At 42.7% G+C, this 19,347-nt stretch overlaps 1 protein-coding gene across 2 annotated transcripts in view; it reads left to right on the forward strand.

The window, feature by feature from the left end:
• cpt1ab (carnitine palmitoyltransferase 1Ab (liver)) overlaps positions 1–19,347 on the forward strand; it is an 85,886-nt gene that overhangs the window by 49,178 nt on the left and 17,361 nt on the right. Inside the window, exons 8-12 of one of the 2 annotated variants that reach the window (XM_060915072.1) lie at positions 9,468–9,575; positions 11,955–12,042; positions 16,044–16,239; positions 17,579–17,767; positions 17,911–18,016. In XM_060915072.1, coding sequence (XP_060771055.1) covers positions 9,468–9,575; positions 11,955–12,042; positions 16,044–16,239; positions 17,579–17,767; positions 17,911–18,016 — 687 coding nt within the window. Of the gene's footprint in view, positions 1–9,467; positions 9,576–11,954; positions 12,043–12,517; positions 12,603–16,043; positions 16,240–17,578; positions 17,768–17,910; positions 18,017–19,347 lie in introns of both variants that reach the window. The other variant, XM_060915073.1, reaches the window with a different exon arrangement.

The raw sequence follows: 19,347 nt of genomic DNA on the forward strand, positions 1-19,347 counted from the left end.
CTCATGTACGACTCAATTTTGTGGAATAACTGATATATATATTTGGGGTGAATGTTAAACTGTCTAAGTCTACTAGCCATACTAGTTCTACTGTGTATAAAGACGTTGCTTTCCACCACAGAAAAGGCATTGGTGATAGCCTAGAAACAGTCTGGTTGGAGTTAAGTTTACCAAAGACTAAACCAGTTCTTTTTGGCGTGTGCGATAGGCCTCCTCAACAAAGTGACTTTTTTTGCAGAACTTGAAAGTTCATGCATGAATGTTGACACTTTGAATAGGTCAGAATGTGTAGTTATGGGTGATTTCAGTGTTGATTATAACAATAAGTCCAGTGCATTATTTTGTTCAATGTCTCGGTTTTTATCATTGTTTGACTTGATTGATTGATTGATTGATTCCGAACAGTAAAGAAGATATAAAAACAAACAAGAAATAAAAATAAAAACTGCAATCATCAAAACATCATCATAAACAGAATAGCGTAGCCACAAGGCAATAACATAATAATGTTCGGAAAGGATTAGGAAGAAGTAAATATCTTATCAAGTCTTAACCCTCTATACCACCGTTAATCAAACGTCAGTTTCCACCATAATAAACTATATATACAAAAGAAAGCAAAATCAACAAAAAAACCATACCAACATACCAAGACATACCAACATGGTATAATATCGCCCAAATCAAATCATATATATATAAATAGTTATGCTATGCATATATACACACATACAATACATATATACAGTACATACATATATACATACCTATAACTATACACATCCATACGTACACAGACACCCATATCATAATTATGCATATTATGCTTATATATTATATACAATTATGCATTATATATACTCACTTTTTATATAATATATCCATATGTACCCATACCCACATATATACACTTATATTATCAATAGCATGTTATTGTAATTCCTCCTCCCTATACCTCATAAAGATCTGTTTCTTATACCTTTTTTTGAACTGGTTTATAGTTGTACATTTCATGAGCTCCACATTCAAACTGTTCCATAGCTTTACTCCACAAATAGAGATACTGAACATTTTTAACGTTGTCCTAGCACTGCGAATTTTAAATTTCAATTTCCCCCTAAAATTATAGCCCCATATAATTATATATGTAATAATATATAGCCCCATTATAGACTTGACCCAGTTAATCAATGAACCTACACGTATGACCTCTAATACAGCGACAACGATTGACCTTATTTTTGTATCTGATCAAGGTAAAATTAGAAACTTTGGTGTTGTTGATTACTGTATAAGAAATCATCAACTAATTTATAGTATATGTAAACATACTAGAACTATGGTGTATAAGCATGAAACTGTTATAGTCAGATCATCAAAAAGTATAGTAAGGAAAATTTTGAAAACCTTCTCCATATTGACTAGTCTGATATATATGCATGTGATATGTACCTTGCTTGGTCACTTTTCAAGTGTAAATTTCTTGCTGCTGTAGATAAAATATCACCATCTAAGACTATTTGTGTAAAGGGTAATACAGAAGTTTGGATGACAGGTGAAATTTTACACGTGATACATGAAAGGAGTAATGTTTATAGGACGTTTAGAAGGACTTCAAACTGTGAACATTATAAATGGTACATTTCACTATGTAACATTATTCAGTACAAGAAAAAAGCAGCAAAGATTGATTACATTAATTCAAAGCTAACTGAATATCATTGTGAACCCAGAAAAATATTGGTGCATCAACTAAAAACAAGGCTCAACCAAGCACTGTTGGTCTCGATATTTACAATGAAGTATGCTATGATCATGTAAAAGTATGTAACAAGTTCAATGAGTTTTTTTACAACTGTTGCATCATGTCTAGTCCGTAAACTGCCCCAAAGCACCGGTAAATATGGTAGAACTCATGTTCAGCAATTTTATAACAATGTGGTGAAATGTTTTTTGTCTTTCCCAGATATCTACAGAGGATGTTTGTAAGATCTTGTCTAATCTAAATTCGAGCAAGGCTACCGGTTTGGACCAGTTATCTCCCAAATTTGTTAAAGATGGGGCCAAACTAATTTCTGAACCCCTAGCCCATATTCTAAATTTATCTCTTTCTTCAGGTCAAATCCTGGATGATTTAAAGATAGCAAGGGCTATTCCACTACATAAGAAAATCAGTAAAACGGATCCTGGTAACTATCGACCTGTGTCAATCCTCTCCACCATTTCCAAATTATTTGAGAGAGTGGTATATGACCAACTGTACCCTTATCTCTCTGATCGGAAACTCCTATATGAGTTTCAGTCAGGTTTTCGATCATCTTTCTCGACCGAAACCTGCTTGGTCCACCTTATGGATTATATAAGATTGGAAAAAGACAAAGGCAATTACATAGGGATGGTATTGCTGGACCTCCAGAAAGCCTTTGATACAGTGGACCACAGTATTCTGCTTATGAAATTGGAAGCAATAGGGCTTCACAAATCAGCTATAGACTGGTTTGCCTCATACTTACAGAACAGGCAGTAACGTGTTGAACTGGGGAACACATTATCTGAACCAGCAAATATTACCTGTGGTGTACCCCAAGGATCTATTCTTGGTCCGCTGCTGTTCTTAGTCTATGTAAATGATATTGCCTCAGCTGATACATGTAAATTGCTCCTATATGCAGATGACTCAGCCGTTATTGTGGCAGACAAGAGTCCTGAGGCTATCCAATATAGACTCTCAAGGGAAATGGAATCAATCAGAGAATGGCTGATTGATAATAGGCTCTCCCTACATCTCGGTAAAACTGAGTCTTCTTTGCTTCAAAGAGAAAACTCACCAAAATAAATTCCATTCAGGTGCAATGTACTGGCAACAAACCTGCATGTTGCCCGCATGTCAAGTATCTAGGCTTTGTCAAGGACCAGACAGGAGAGGAGATCAAATGCACTCAAACCACAGTTTAATAATAACAGGGGAAAAGGGAGAATGTGTGTGAAGTTCAGTGGCAGGAGGACTGAGAGGCAGGGATGGCTGGTGACGTCTGAGGTCTCCCATCCAAGTACTGACCAGGCTCAACCCTGCTTAGCTTCTGAGAATAGACAGGATCAGGTGTTGTCAGAGAGGTGTGGCTGTAGGCTGACAGCACTTGGGGTTCAGGCAGTCTCCCAGCAGTAGTCCCTCAGCAAGCTGGAGATCAGGCAAAGGTACAGGAGAGGCAGGCAAGAGGCAGAGTCGACAGAACAGAAGGCAGATCAGGTTACCGGGGCTGGAGAGCAGACAGAGTCAGACGGAACAGAATATCGTCAGGAGTCAGAGTAGTAGGAACACAGAGCAGGTTATCACACTGGAAGTTGCAGACGATCTGACACTGAGGCTTGGGAGAACTGCAGCTTAAATACACACTGGGGAAGCAGGTGATTGGCAACAGCCAATGACAGTCACTGAAAGTTAATAAGAGGAAGTGAGAGCGGGCATGGCCGGTAATGCTGAGTGGAGATGTTACCTGAAGAGAGAAGCCCACAGGTAGGACCATGACAGAACCCCCCCTCAAGGGACGGCTCCAGAAGTCCCTAGCCACAGATCCACCAAGACGGGCGGGAGGAGGGGGAATACCGGTGGAGGGTCAGAACTCCTCTGACCGGTCAGTGTTCAAGGCCTCAGGATCTGGTTCAGAATCGGACTCAGGGACAGTAGTGGTTGGCGCATCGTCATTCCGACAAGGACCCCTTGGTCGACCCCTCCGGTTGGCCGGCTGGTCTGGATGCAGGCGATGAAAGGTGCTGATGAGGGTATGGTCTAAAATTCTCCCAGCAGGAACCCACATCCTCTCCTCAGGACCATAGCCCTCCCAATCCACCAGGTATTGGAGGCCCCTGCCCCTGCGCCGTGACTTCAGCAGTCGCCGGACGGAGTAGACCGGGCCACCATCGATGAGACGAGGAGGAGGAGAAGGTGCAGCTGGGACCAGCGGGCTCTCGTGCACTGGCTTAATCTTTGAGACATGGAAGGTGGGGTGCACTCTCATAGACTTGGGCAGTTGGAGCTGGACAGCAGACTGGCTGATTATCCTCTGGATCGGAAATGGTCCGACAAACCAAGGTGCCAGCTTACGAGACTCCACCTGGAGGGGCAGGTCCTTGGCTGACAGCCACACCTTCTGGCCCACCCGGTAGGTGGGCGCAGGCGTCCTCTGCCGGTTGGCTCCAATGGAGTAGCTGGTGACTGACTTGAGGAGTGCAGCGCGGGCTTGAGACCAGATGCGGCGGCATCGGCGTGCATAGGTGAGGGCAGACGGGCAGGTGACCTCTCCCTCCTGGCTGGGGAACAGGGGTGGTTGGTAGCCATACACGCAGTGGAATGGGGACAGTCCAGTGGCTGAGCTGGTGAGGGAGTTGTGAGAGTATTCCACCCACAGCAGGTGCTCACACCAGGCCCTAGGGTTGCGTGACACCATGCACCGAAGTGCCTTCTCCAACTCCTGGTTAGTCCGCTCAGACTGGCCATTGGACTGGGGTCGGAATCCGGAGGTGAGGTTGGCGGTGGCCCCAAGCAGGTGACAGAATTCCTTCCAGAAAGAGGAGGTGAATTGCGGCCCCCGGTCTGAAACGATGTCCCTGGGCAGCCCATGGATGCGGAAGACCTGCTGCAGGATGATCTGGGCGGTCTCTTTGGCCGACAGTAGTTTTGGGAGGGGAACAAAGTGTGCCATCTTGCTAAAACAGTCCACGACGGTGAGTATGACAGTCATCCCATTAGAAGGGGGCAGACCCGTAACAAAATCCAGGGAAATGTGGGACCAGGGTCGCATAGGCACGGGCAGAGGCTGGAGCAAACCGGCAGGAGGCCGGCTGGAGGATTTATTCTGATTACAGGTAGGGCAGGCTCGGACGAAGTCTCGCACATCCCTGCTCATAGATGGCCACCAGAACCATTGGGCAAGCAGGTGGTAGGTGCGAATGGAACCAGGGTGGCAGGCTAAACGGGAGTCGTGTTCCCATTGTATAACCTGGGATCGCAGGTCTTCAGGAACAAAGAGGCGACTTGCAGGGCATGCACTGGGGCTGGGTTGGTCACGGAGGGCTTCCCGCACTCGTTCTTCGATGTCCCAGGTCAGAGCAGCAACGATACAGGGGTCAGGTAGGATGGGAGCCGGATCCTTGGAGGAGGCATCATCCTTCTGGAACTGGCGGGAGAGTGCGTCAGGCTCGGTGTTGCGAGATCCGGGCTGGTATGAAAGGGTGAAATTGAATCTGGTGAAAAAGAGAGCCCAGCGGGCCTGTCTGGGGTTGAGTCGTTTGGCGGTGCAGATGTATTCCAGATTCTTATGGTCTGTCCAGACCAGGAATGGGACTACGCACCCCTCCAGCCAGTGACGCCATTCCTCCAGGGCGAGCTTGACCGCCAGCAGTTCCCGGTTGCCTATGTCGTAATTGCGTTCGGCCGGCGATAGCCGGCGGGAGAAGAACGCACAGGGGTGGAGTTTGTTGTCATCCATTGACCTCTGTGAGAGCACTGCCCCAACTCCCACATCCGAGGCGTCCACCTCAACAATGAATTGCCGCTCCGCATCTGGCATCTGGAGGACGGGAGCAGTGGTGAACCAAGCCTTGAGGGTGGCAAAGGCTTCATTGGCTGCCGGAGTCCAGGTGAAGGGCTGTTTGGTGCTGGTCAAGGCAGTGAGGGGTGACACAACGGTGCTGTAATTACGAATGAATTTCCTGTAGAAATTAGCGAAGCCCAGGAACTGCTGAAGCTTCTTCCTGCTCTCTGGTACTGGCCATGAAGTCACTGCTGAGACTTTGGCAGGGTCCATCTGGATGCTCCCCTCTGCCACAATGTACCCCAGGAACACCACAGACTTGGCGTGAAACTCACACTTCTCTGCCTTGATGAAGAGGGAGTTTTCAAGGAGATGACGGAGCACTTACTGGACATGCTGGGTGTGTTCGGACAGGGTTTTTGAGAAGATCAGGATCTCGTCGAGGAAAACGAACACGAACTTGTTTAACATATCTCGCAGGACATCATTCACCAGAGCCTGGAATACCGCTGGCGAGTTGGTAAGGCCAAACGGCATCACCCGGTATTCATAGTGACCGGTGGGGGTGTTGAACGCGGTCTTCCACTCGTCTCCCTCCCTTATCCGAACCAGGTGGTAGGCATTCCGGAGATCGAGTTTGGTGAAGATCGGGGCTCCCTGGAGCAGCTCGAAGGCAGAGGTAAGCAGTGGGAGAGGGTATCGGTTCTTGACAGTGATGTCGTTGAGACCCCTGTAATCGATGCAGGGGCGCAGGGATCCATCCTTCTTTCCCATGAAGAAGAACCCAGTGCCGGCGGGAGAAGAGGATGGACGGATGAGGCTGGCAGCCAGAGAGTCACTGATGTAGGCCTCCATCGCCTTCCTTTCCGGGGCAGACAGAGAGTAGAGACGGCCCTTGGGTGGTGCAGTGCCTGGGAGGAGATCAATGGCGCAGTCGTAGGGCCGGTGAGGAGGCAAGGAAGTGGCCTTGGCTTTGCTGAATACCTCCCGAAGGCTGTGATAACACACTGGGACATTAGTGAGGTCGGGGGCAGAGCTGGCAGGTGGAGTACAAGGGGTTAGAGTGGAGGCTCGTAAGCAGGTCCGGTGGCAGTCCTTGCCCCATTATCTTATCGCTCCAGTGGCCCAGTCGAGGTGAGGACTGTGCTGGCGGAGCCATGGATAGCCCAGGATGAGAGGTTGGCCGGGGGAATGGAGCAGGTGAAACTGGATGTTTTCGTGGTGGTTGCCTGACAGAGTCATCGGGACAGGGGTAGTGAGGCGGGTGATGGTGCCAAGGAGATGGCCATCCAGCGCCCTGGCTGGAACAGGAGAGGATAAGCGATGGCTTTGCAGACCCAACTGGTGCACAAGCTCGGTGTCCATGATGTTAGTCTCAGCGCCAGAGTCAACCAGGGCAGCTAGGGTGTGGGTGGAATCCGACAGACGAAGGCAAACTTGGAGCATAGGTTTCTGGCTGGTGGAGGATTGGATGATCATTGAGCTCAGCCGGGCCCCTCCTATGTCCGGTGAGCTCGGGCTTCTCCATGCGCTGATGACTGACTGAGTCTGGCGGGCCCTCTCTCGTCGACGGGTCTGGACCCGGCGGTCAATGCAGACGGCCAGGGCGATGGCCTCATTGAGTGTCGACGGTTGTTCGTACGAGACCAATTCGTCCTTCATGTAGTTGGCCAGGCTGTGCAGAAAGGCGTCCACCAGCGCCTGCATGTTCCACTTGCTGCGCTGGGCCAAGGTCCGGAAATCGATCGAGTAGTCAGCCACTGTTCGTCTGCCTTGGCGAATACTCATCAGTCCTCCGGATGCCTCTACCGCCAACGAGCCCAGGTCGAAGACTTTGATCATCTCCGCTGCAAACAGGGAGAAGGAGGCACACACCGGTGTCCGGCGTTCATACTCAGCAGTTCCCCACAGGCGGGCGCGGCCAGTCAGACGAGTGATGATGAAGGCCACCTTCGCTGCCTCCGACGTGAAGGTTCTGGGCTGCAGGTCGAACAGCAACCGGCAGCTGGTCAGGAAAGCACGGACTTGGGAGGGGTCACTGTCAAAACGCTCCGGACTGCCGACCTTGGGTGGACCTCGGTGGAGCAGGGGGTGCTAGGGCGGTGAGCAGCTGGAGTGCTTGGTCCAGTCATTGTTGCTGCTGATGGTGGCCAAGCTGGATCAGGGCTGCAACGTCGGCAGACATCCGACTGACATCTCCTTCGGTGCGCTGCAGAGGGTTTGGGCGCTGACTCCATGTCTTGGTCAGATCGTTCTGTCAAGGACCAGACAGGAGAGGAGATCAAATGCACTCAAACCACAGTTTAATAATAACAGGGGAAAATGTGAGAGTGTGAAGTTCAGTGGCAGGAGGACTGAGAGGCAGGGATGGCTGGTGGTGACATCTGAGGTCTCCCATCCAAGTACTGACCAGGCCCAACCCTGCTTAGCTTCTGAGAATAGACAGGATCAGGCGTCGTCAGAGAGGTGTGGCTGTAGACTGATAGCACTTGGGGTTCAGGCAGTCTCCCAGCAGTAGTCCCTCAGCAAGCTGAAGATCAGGCGAAGGTACAGGAGAGGCAGGCAAGAGGCAGAGTCGACAGGACAGAAGGCAGATCAGGTTACCGGGGCTGGAGAGCAGACAGAGTCAGATGGAACAGAATATCGTCAGGAGTCAGAGTAGTAGGAACACAGAGCAGGTTATCACGCTGGAAGTTGCAGACGATCTGACACTGAGGCTTGGGAGAACTGCAGCTTAAATACACACGGGGGAAGCAGGTGATCGGCAACAGCCAATGACAGTCACTGAAAGTTAATAAGAGGAAGTGAGAGCGGGCGTGGCCGGTAATGCTGAGTGGGGATGTTACCTGAAGAGAGAAGCCCACAGGTAGGACCATGACAGGCTTAACTTTAGATCAATCTCTGAATGGAGAAAGCATTGTGGATAATATACTTAAAAAATTTAATGCTAAACTAAAGTTTCTCTATCTGCAAGTAAATCATGTGACCCGAGAAACAAAGAAATTGCTTGTATCGGCCCTTATTCAAAGTCACTATGACTACGGCAGTACTTCATGGTATTCTGGGTTATTGAAAAAGATCCAAAATAGACTGCAGGTATCCCAGAATAAATTAATTCGGTATATTTTGAATGCACCAGCCAGAAGTCATATTGGTGCTGAGGAATTTAAGCAGGCCAATATGTTACCATTGAGTATGCGCGTTGCCCAGTTGAAGCTTAATCTTGTTTTCAAAATTCTAAATGGTTCTGCCCCAAATTTTTTGGCCCAAGGCTTCAGCTATACAAATGAACTCCATTCAATCAATACAAGATCTAGTGCATCATCCTTACAGATACCAAGGGTCAAGTCTTTTGGCAAATTTAGTTTCCTTTACACTGGTATTCAGGCATGGAACAGTCTTCCTTCAGAGTTACAAGATCTGTCTAATTTTAAGAAAGCTGTAAAAAGTTATTATTTTAATCAGATATCACACCAAGAGAGAAACACTTTTGTTTACTATTAGCTTCCATTGTGGTCTGTGTTAATGTTCACTCGTCATATTTTCTTCTTGTAAATTTATTCTAGTTTTTACTCTGGTGCTATGTCATTATTATTATTATTATTATTACTTGTATTACTTATTATTGTTTATATTTTTGGTATTTACTTGGTATGGTAACCATGGCTGTCTGTGATAAGTTTCTGGGACCACAATGGAAACAAGTGTTCACACTTTTTTGTGTAATCCTGGTTTTTATGCCATGTTCATAGTATATTTTGTATGTACTGCATTTTAATCAAATCAAAATCAGAAATCAAAGCCAGTCTAGAACACATATAAATTGACCACTTTCCTTACATGTGAGTATTTTGAAACATTTTTGTATTTGCCACTGTAAAATAGATCTTCAAAATAAGTATGCACAGATGAATTTTCTTTATTACACACCTACAGGACTTTCTGTACGTCTTCCCTACTCATTTGCAAGCTGCCAGGGCAGGGAATGCCATCCATGCCATCATGCTTTACAGGAGGAACTTGGACCGAGCTCAGATCAAACCCGTGAGTCCTTCATCTCACCAAAAAAACCAAACACTAACTTTTAAACAGTGCTTAAGTCATACTTGGGGAACGTACCTACTTTACACACATACTGTTTGCTAAATAGTGAGTAGAGCACTCTGGATAGTTACACATTCATTCAGTTATCTATTAATTACAGGGATTGCAAATCTAAATGCCCTTCGTGTTAATAAAATGTACAGACTCATGGAATTGGGGTAAAGTTCACACATGAAGAATACTCAGGAACTGGTTTGGTTCGATATCAGAGGCATAACCACTTAAAGTCTCGGGCTGTTATTCATCACAAGACATATTATTGAGTAACTACTGTACTTTAAAGCATTCACCATCTACAGTACCCTAACAGGAAATGTTAGTAGTTGTAGTGAGGAATGTAGGTGTGGAACCATTTTGAAATGGTATATAGTAGGCTACTGACTTTAGATACACATTCCTTCTGTTCTTATGTGACATGAGGTTAAATTTGACCGAGACAGAGAATGAAATGATTATAAGTGCTAGTAAAAACTTCCTTCTCTGTCTTTCTCATTCTGTCTCTCTCACCCTCTCTCTGTCTCTCTTCTCACGTCTGTCTATCTCATCCTGTCTATCTATTTCACCCATCTCAATCTCTTTTATTCTCTCTATTGCTCTTCCTCTCACTCATTCCCCCATTCATATTCTCTCACCTCCTCTCTCTCTCCCTCCCTTTATGTACCTTTCTGCCCCCTCTCTTACTTATATACTCTCTCTCTCTCTCTCTCTCTCTCTCTCTCTCTCTCTGTCCCTTTTAGACTGGTACCAAAATTCAAAAAAGTGCTTATTTAAGGAGTTAAAGGCATTTTTGAGACAAAGTCGGCAAACAGTCTTATTTTGTCAATTTGGGTGTGCCGAATTCAAATCTGCAATATGCCGAGCTCTATCTGACCTCTGTTGACCTCTAGAGGTCATTGAACTTTGGGCCTGTAAACGTCTCAGCTGAACCCAGTTTCTCAGCTTTCTAAGGAATGAAATGTACTAAAATGATTAATGAAGTTAGCAAATGGCCTTGTTTGTTAAATGTTTGGGTGCTGAATTCATTTTTCATTTGTAAAACGACATATGACCTCTGATAACCTCAAGGTCATTAAACTTGGCCTATAAGCCTATGCATTTAACGGCATTTTTAAGCTGACTTTACTCCCCCAAAAAGAATATGAACAGACAAAAAACAAATAGAAAGGAACAAATACAACATTAAATGCCAGTCCATGTACATGTGACTTACTTTTCACAATGAGAATGCCTAGGCAATCACCTTACATAACATTGCATTACATTTAGCGGTTATTGTTTATACAAAGCTACTGAAAAAAGGACAGATTCAGCAGCATACAAAATGTGGGGGCATACAGGGTATACAGGTTAATCAGGGTTAGTATATATGAGAGTTTTTTCTTTGTTGTTTGTTATTTGTTTTGTTTTAAACGGGGTAAAGCCTTTACAAAACACAAATTTTTTTTGTATTTTGTCTGTTCATATTCTTTTTGGGGGAGTAAAGTCAGTTTAAAAATGCCGTTAAATGCATAGGCCTATAGGCCAAGTTTAATGACCTTGAGGTTATCAGAGGTCATATGTCGTTTTACAAATGAAAAATGAATTCAGCACCCAAACATTTAACAAACAAGGCCATTTGCTAACTTCATTAATCATTTTAGTACATTTCATTCCTTAGAAAGCTGAGAAACTGGGTTCAGCTGAGACGTTTACAGGCCCAAAGTTCAATGACCTCTAGAGGTCAACAGAGGTCAGATAGAGCTCGGCATATTGCAGATTTGAATTCGGCACACCCAAATTGACAAAATAAGACTGTTTGCCGACTTTGTCTCAAAAATGCCTTTGGGTGTCACAATTCTGGATTTTGGTACCAGTCTATTTATGTACCTCTCTGCCCCCTCTCTTACTTATATATTCTCTCTCTCTCTCTCTCTCTCTCCCTCCCTTTATGTACCTTTCTGCCCCCTCTCTTACTTATATATTCTCTCTCTCTCTCTCCCTCCCTTTATGTACCTTTCTGCCCCCTCTCTTACTTATATATTCTCTCTCTCTCTCTCCCTCCCTTTATGTACCTTTCTGCCCCTTCTCACTTATATATTCTCTCTCTCTCTCTCTCTCTCTCTCCCTTTATGTACCTTTCTGCCCCTTTTACTTATATATTCTCTCTCTACCTTTATATACCTTTCTGCCCCTTCTCTTACTTATAATTCTCTCCCTCCCTCCACTCCTCAGTCTCTCTTCACTAATCTTAACTGTGCATGATTATTAAAGAACACCCCCCCTAAACAGTGCTGTGTTTTGTTCTTTGATCTTCTGCGCGGCTGTATTAAACGTGCACAGGTTTACTTGCTGGAGAACAGAGTGCCGTTGTGTTCGGCACAGTGGGAGCGGATGTTTAACACGTCCCGTCTCCCAGGCCTGGAGACAGGTAAGAGATAGGGCCATCATCTACAGTCAGTGCTTAAAAAAACCTTGCAACAGACTGACCAATAACATGCCACCTCTCGTCACTAGCAAACAGTGCATTTTAACATTTGGCAATTGTTTTAGGAGTCTTAAGATGTATGCATTATTTAATTTGGCTGCATAGTAGAATAACAGCACTATTTAAAATTGAAGCCATATTTTGATTCATAGTCTTATAAATCTAACATTTTCCTCACATTCTGTAAGTGTCATGCTGGTGACTTGAGGATGCATCTCCATAATGCTGAATGTGCTTCTCATTTCCGCTCATACGAACCTCACACCTCTGTCCATTTTCCTCCATCAAATTTTCCCTATTTTTTCATTTCCCACTTCTCATCCTTTTCATTCTCTTCAGGTGGCCCTGTGGCTGAGCTGGTCTTTAGGGTTTCCCCTGTGCCATATGTTTGTGTCTGACTCTCACTCTTGCTTTTCAGCTCATGGTTCAAAACACTATTCCCATGTGCTCATCCCAGTATGAGCGTATGTTCAACACCACTCGAGTCCCAGGTGTAGAAGAAGGTAGAGCGCTCTTCTATCCTTTGCTTGTGCATCTTAACCTCCAATCTGAACTAATCTATCGTTTCGTGTTTTCATTTAAACACTGCATGTTGGTCTGGATATTAATGCATGTATCTGCACAGGTGTGATCTGTGTGTGTGTGTGTGTGTGTGTGTTTTAATCCAAGGATTGTTTTCCTGGGTGAATTCTTTCAATAAAATGTCTATCCTGAGTTCAGGGAAAGTAGGATTTGATACAAATAAAGCATGAATTGATGTAGCAGGGTTAGAGTTTAGTGTAGCAAAATGCAATTAATATTAATTTCATGGTCACATTTTTAAGTGAATAATATGAGTGGAAGAGAAGAAGTGATGAGTTTACTCCTGAGTTTTACTACCACTAAATATTCCACCAGTGCAGGGTACATACTGGATAGCTTTTTGAAATCCTGCAGTCCTGCAATTTTTTTATCCCCTGCTGGCTGAAAGGCCCAAATCGCGGTGATTTCCGTCTGTCCGTCCGTCCCAGAAAGGGTGCTCACCTTGTGAAATCAACTCCTCTCACAGTTTTTGGAGGAATTTCATGAAACTTGGCAGGATTCTTTGTTATATGTCAGTAATACGCCTATTGTAATTTTGTTAAATTGGGTCACATTTTACCAGAGTTATAGTCCTGCATTAACAAAATTTTAATTGGACAATTTCATGAGAGTGTGTTTTCCTTCTGAAATCAGTTCCTCTCACAATTTTTGGAGGAATTTAACCAAACTTGACAAAAGGCATTGTTATATGTCGGTACTAGGCATATTGTTATTTTGTTCAGTTCACTCGCATTTTACCATAGTTGTGGCCCTTGATTAACAACCTTGTACTTTCACAATTTCATAAAGGTGTGCTCGCCTTCTGACATCAACTCCTCTCACAATTTTTGGATGAATTTCTCGAAGCTTGGCAAAAGGGCTTGTTATATGACAGTAATATGCATATTGCAATTTAATTTCGTTTGTGAAAATTTTTACCAGAGTTTTGACCAGTGATTAAATAACTTGTACTTTGACAATTTCATGAGGGTGTACGTTCTTCTGAAATCAACTCCTCTCACAATTTGTGGAGGAATTTCACCAAACTTGGCAAAAGGCTTTGTTATATGACCGTTATACACACATTGAAATTTCATTTAATTTGGGCAAATTTTACCAGAGTTATGCCCTTGATTATTAACAAACTTGTACTTTAGCAATTTCATCAAGGTGTGCTTGCTTTCTGAAATCAACTTCCCTCACAATTTTTGGAGGAATTTCACGAAACTTGACAGGATTCTTTGTTATATGTCAGTAATACGCATATTGCAATTTCGTTCAATTCAGTTGCATTTTACCAGAGTTATGGCATAGTTGCCAGCGGGGGATATTGTGCTCTAAGAGCACTTTTGTTTTTCTTTTGATTGGACATCACTTAACAACCAATTAATCAAATTTATGAATATGCTTAAATTAATACTTGCATGAAATAGATCAACACACTGGCTGCTGTAAAATTATATGATTGCTATAAATTAGATGTTAACATGAATTTGGTTGGCTTTGAATGTGATATCAAATATCAAATATTTTTCATGCTCTAACCAGATCGTATTATTTAATACTGTGTGTGGCAGTCTGCGAAAACCTGATGCTGTAGGTGAAAAACCTCCGGCAAAAACCTCAAAAGGCGAACATTTTCTGCTAATAATATAACCTGACATCTCTCGAAACTATAAATATATTTAACTAAAATAACATTTTCATTTACTTTTTAACCTTGACTTGCAAAGATCATGTGTGCTAAGGAACCAGTTTACAGCAATAAAATTTGCCCAAAGATACCTTAAACCTTGTTACTTCATGCTGGCCCCACACTAGAGGATAATTGGGCAGATTTTGGGTTTGATTTGCCCCTCTCAAAAATCGTCAGGGCATTCCTGATTCGAGGCTGGTCTAAACTGACTACGCAAATGGTCCTGTAGTGTCTTAATGTTACTGACTGGATCAGTCTCCTCAGTTTTTAATTGTATATATGAAACGTTTGAAATCCTGTAGTGTGAAGGGAACAGATATTGAATATTGAACAGAATAGACAATGAGAGCTAGCTGACCAGGAAGCATTACCAACCAGATGTTGCATACTTTTGTAGACAATAAACAATAAGACTTTTTATTTCTAACTCACCTTCAGCTTGCACTACAAAATGTATAAGCCATGCTGATTCCATCTTCTCAGCCATGACTTCATCCTCAGATTTTTTTTTCTCATATTTAGTTTTTTTGGTGGAAAGTTTAGCACACACAAGTGCAACCAGCTGATAATGCCAGTCCACCTCCATGTTTGTTTTGCTCTGAAGTCACATTTAATCACTCAAGTTTCAATGAGATCCCAAGTCCTTGAAATTGCCACTCTGAACTCATTCAGTATAAACACCAAGTGCGTGGTCCTGCGTCTTGACTGAATAATCTGGTTTGTGCTTTCTTATGATTTTTAAAATATTAAAAATTGGTTAAATCTGTCGTTTTTGTCTGTGGTCTCCCATGTTTTTAAAATTGGTTAAGATTTGAAAATCCTCTAGTGTGCCCCAGGCCTAAGTGTGATTTCTATGCACAGGCTTTGATCAAATTGTTGGATAGCCACGGTGAAATGGGCCTAAACCTAATCAATTCAGAATATATAGTACTGTGCAAAAGTCTTAGACACATAAAAAGAAATGCTGTTGACCAAAAATAGCTTACAATAATAAAATGAAATGTTTCCACATTAAAAAAAATACTATAGACAGCAGTTAGCCATAATAAATTAAACAAAGTCAATATTTGGTGTGAATTGACCCTTTGTTTAAAAAAAATAGTAGTCTCAGGTACAATGAGTGCAGTTTTATAAGGAAATGAGCTGTAGGTTTTACTGAGCATCTTGCAGAACCAGCCACAGTTCTTCTGGACACTTTTTGACTGTCACACTTGCTTCTTAATTTTACACCAAAACCGTGTGTATATATCACACCCAAACCTTCTGTGCAAGCCTATCAAAACCAAACGCACATTTGCCCTAAACTAAGCACCACCACGTAATTAAAGTCCCTATAAAACAAATACATGGTGTCCATAGGCTATTTTGTGGTAGTGTTTAGGAATGTATAGTGTTAATCTCCATGTTTGTTTCCATGTCATAGGTTCAGTGCTGAGGAATGATCTAAAATAGAAGTTTTTATAATTGCAAAACCGCATCCACGTGTAAAAAGTTTCATTCATTTTAAACTCTTTCATTATGGTCTCTTTCCAACAATGTAGAGAAGTTGCACAGTTTTCTAGACATATTAAATTGAAGTGCTCAAGCAAAATCCTTTCCTCTGTTACTTAATAAGTGGAATTAAATTTGACACTGGATTCACACTGCTCTGAGAACTCCACACGTCTCCATATATCTCCACATGTAGATATGATCCAGCATGTTAATGAAAGCAAGCACATCGTGGTTTTCCACAAGGGCCGATTTTTCAAGGTGTGGATGTTTTATGATGGCCGCTTGCTGTTGCCCAGGGAGATTGAGCAACAGATGGAGAGGATTCTGGCGGATACGTCCAAGCCTCAGGCTGGAGAGGAAACACTGGCTGCCCTTACAGCAGGAGACAGGTGAGGCAGGGCTGCACAATAATGGCTAAAATGGTGATGAGTATTGTTTTTCTCTTTATGGAGATTTTGTTATCATTCATCCAGTTTAATGACAAAATGGCTTAATTGCACTCTGTCAGCAAAGAGGCTTTTCTTTTACATTACAAGTCTAAAATGTCAACATCTGTTAGGATTTTGCTGGGATTCAAACCTGGTTCGCTGGTGTGATAATCCAGCAAACCCCCACTAGGCCACCAGGGGAATGACGCAAGTGCAGAGGCGTGAGGCGGAAGTAGAAAAGTATCAAAAAGTTTATTTACAATATTTACAGTCCAAAAAATATAATCCAAAAAACGCTCAGAAGATGAAGGGAAAAATAAAATATCCAAAAGTTCAAAGTCAAATACAAAAGCCAAAAAACTAGAAAAGAAAAGGCAAAAATACCAACGCTCAGAAGATCCAAAAAACATTAAATACAAAGTCCAAAAAGAAAAGCAAAGTGCAAAACCAAAAAGACAAAGGCAAGGAACAAGGAACAGAGGTAACTAGAGCTAAACATAACAGCACAAAGACTCCGTGACAAGAGGACTGAACTCAGGGGTATAAATACACAAACTAATTAAGGACAGGGCGGGGCAGGAAACAGGCAATAAGACAAAAACAAAACACAGAACACAGTGGTGACCTCTAGAGGCCCAAAACAAACATGACCAGAAAAGGAAATAACAGTGGCCTCTAGAGGCCAAAACAGTCCCAGTCCAAACAACATCTTTCAATCAGAATAAGACTGTCTCATTAGCTCATTGGATTTTGGACATGCTAAATCTAATCACACTTCAATTAAACTCCAAATAAATAAGCCAGCACCATATGCAACCAAATGGACAGCAACATGTGAACAGTGAGGTTGTAATTTAAAGCAAAAGAGTAAATAAAGGGTCCCCTATTTGATGAGTTCAGATTACTGTCTGTGTGAAGTTTCATACGTTCATCCCATCTCCGTTGGGTTTTATCTGGGTTCTCAGTTTTCCTCCCAACTCCCAAAAACATGCTGGTAGATGAATTAACTTCATCTAACTCACCAATATTGCAATTCAGTATGTTTAAAATTAATCAAATAATAAACGAAGCCAAAAGTCATTAAGTCGTTAAATTCTAATTTAAAATATGATTCATTGTGCAGCCCTGGGTGAGGGGACTGAAGGTATTGTATATGCAAAGCCTTGAGTGAAGGTTTGTGTGTAACTTTGGTCTGTTTAATCTTTGCTTTATTATTTGATTAGCTGCCTAGATATACAGATAAGGACTGAAAAAAGTCTCTTATGAATATAAATTACTTGCTTCATCTTTCTTTCCGAAGAGTGCCGTGGGCGAAAGCCCGCACCGAGTTCTTCAGTAGGGGGAAGAACAAGCAGTCTCTGGACACGGTAGAGAAAGCTGCTTTCTTTGTCACACTGGACGACACAGAGCAGCGTTACGAGCCTGATAACCCTGTGCAGTCCCTGGACAGCTACGCTAAATCTCTTCTTCATGGAAAATGCTATGACAGGTTGGGATATCACTGAAATCTCATTAGTTCAAAATCAAAGTGATTGTTTTTTTTTTCTAATGTTGGTAATGAGACTCCAAGTCTGAAGATTGTGTGTTGCGTATGGAGATGAAATGCTAAATGTAATTTTTTTTCCCTTCCAGATGGTTTGACAAGTCCTTTAATCTGATCGTGTTTAAGAATGGCACAATGGGTCTGAATGCTGAGCATACCTGGGCTGATGCACCCATTGTGGGCCACCTGTGGGAGGTGAATCTCAAAATCACCCGTATATGGATTTTATGTATTATTACAGGGGTAGACAAATCATAAAACTGAAAGCTCCAGTGTGCTGCCCAGTCCCATGTTTTGGTTGCCGAGAAACTGACTAGACTAAAAGAATGTATGCTATGTAACGTAATATATTTAAATAATATTGGCTGGTTTTGAGTGGTATATCAGATATATTCCATTCAGCTAGCATGATATCGAACGAGTCAAAGACGAGTAGCTGAATGGAATATATCTGATATACCATGAAAAATAGCAGCCAATATTATTATTATTATTATTATTATTATAATTATTATTATTATACAAACATTCGATGGAATAATTATAGATTTTACAAAAAGTTAAGAACAGGGGGGAAACTTACCAATATTGAATGCTGATTCTGATCCAATGTAATTCAAGGTTCTGTCAATCCAATGTACAAAGTCAAAATTCGAACAATAAAAATGGTACAAGTCCAAAAAGCCTGAACAACAACCCAACTTATATACAACCTTTATCCAGGTTGACAGTTCAAGTTCAAAGTTACTTTGGTCGTAGTTAGTTGTTACATTGCAGTTGTTCAAAGCAAAAGAGCTTTGCTGAAACTGTATGGTATGTGTATGAGTTGTCAATGTGCTAGTTGCATGGTTTACAGAGCCACAAGCAAGCACATTATTGTCAATCTGGGCAAGAATACTTCTCTGCTCTGTTTCCTCATGAAATATAGCTTCTTGTGAATTTTGCTCTCTTTTCTAGTTTTTCGATGCCTGTTGGTATGTTTTTCTCTTGTAAATATGCGTGAAGAATATCTAACAAAGTTTCGGTTGCTTTTCGGGTATTCAACACATCTTTCTCTTTCAAAATCCTCTCAAAATCTTCTGTTTTTAACGAAGCAAACCTGGTAGCCATGTTTGTTTACAGCCTGTCACAGTCGCTCACTAGCGCGAAAGTTTTATGTCTCCAGCGTGTCTCTTTTCCAGTTTTTTGATGTTCATTGGTATGTTTTTCTCTTGTAAATATGCGTGAAGAATATCTAATGACGTTTTGGTAGCCTTTCGGGTGTTCAGCGCGTCTGTCTCTTTCCCGGCGAACAAAGAAATGTTTCTGTGCATGTGCAGCAGAAAACTCTCATTGGATATTTGCAGCAGCTCCGACATGTGACGTCATGTTGTCTTGACAACCATGCAGTATCATCAACCATATTCAACACTCATTCTCTATTGGGTAGAGTGACGTAATACACATGGGAGAAGTGATATGCTAACAATATTGCATGCTAGCAAACTAAATGAATGAAACCTGCTAGAAGGGAATAGAATACATAT

Source organism: Neoarius graeffei, chromosome 2 (genome assembly GCF_027579695.1).
Source record: "Neoarius graeffei isolate fNeoGra1 chromosome 2, fNeoGra1.pri, whole genome shotgun sequence".
In the NCBI taxonomy this organism is placed as follows: Eukaryota; Metazoa; Chordata; class Actinopteri; order Siluriformes; family Ariidae; genus Neoarius; species Neoarius graeffei.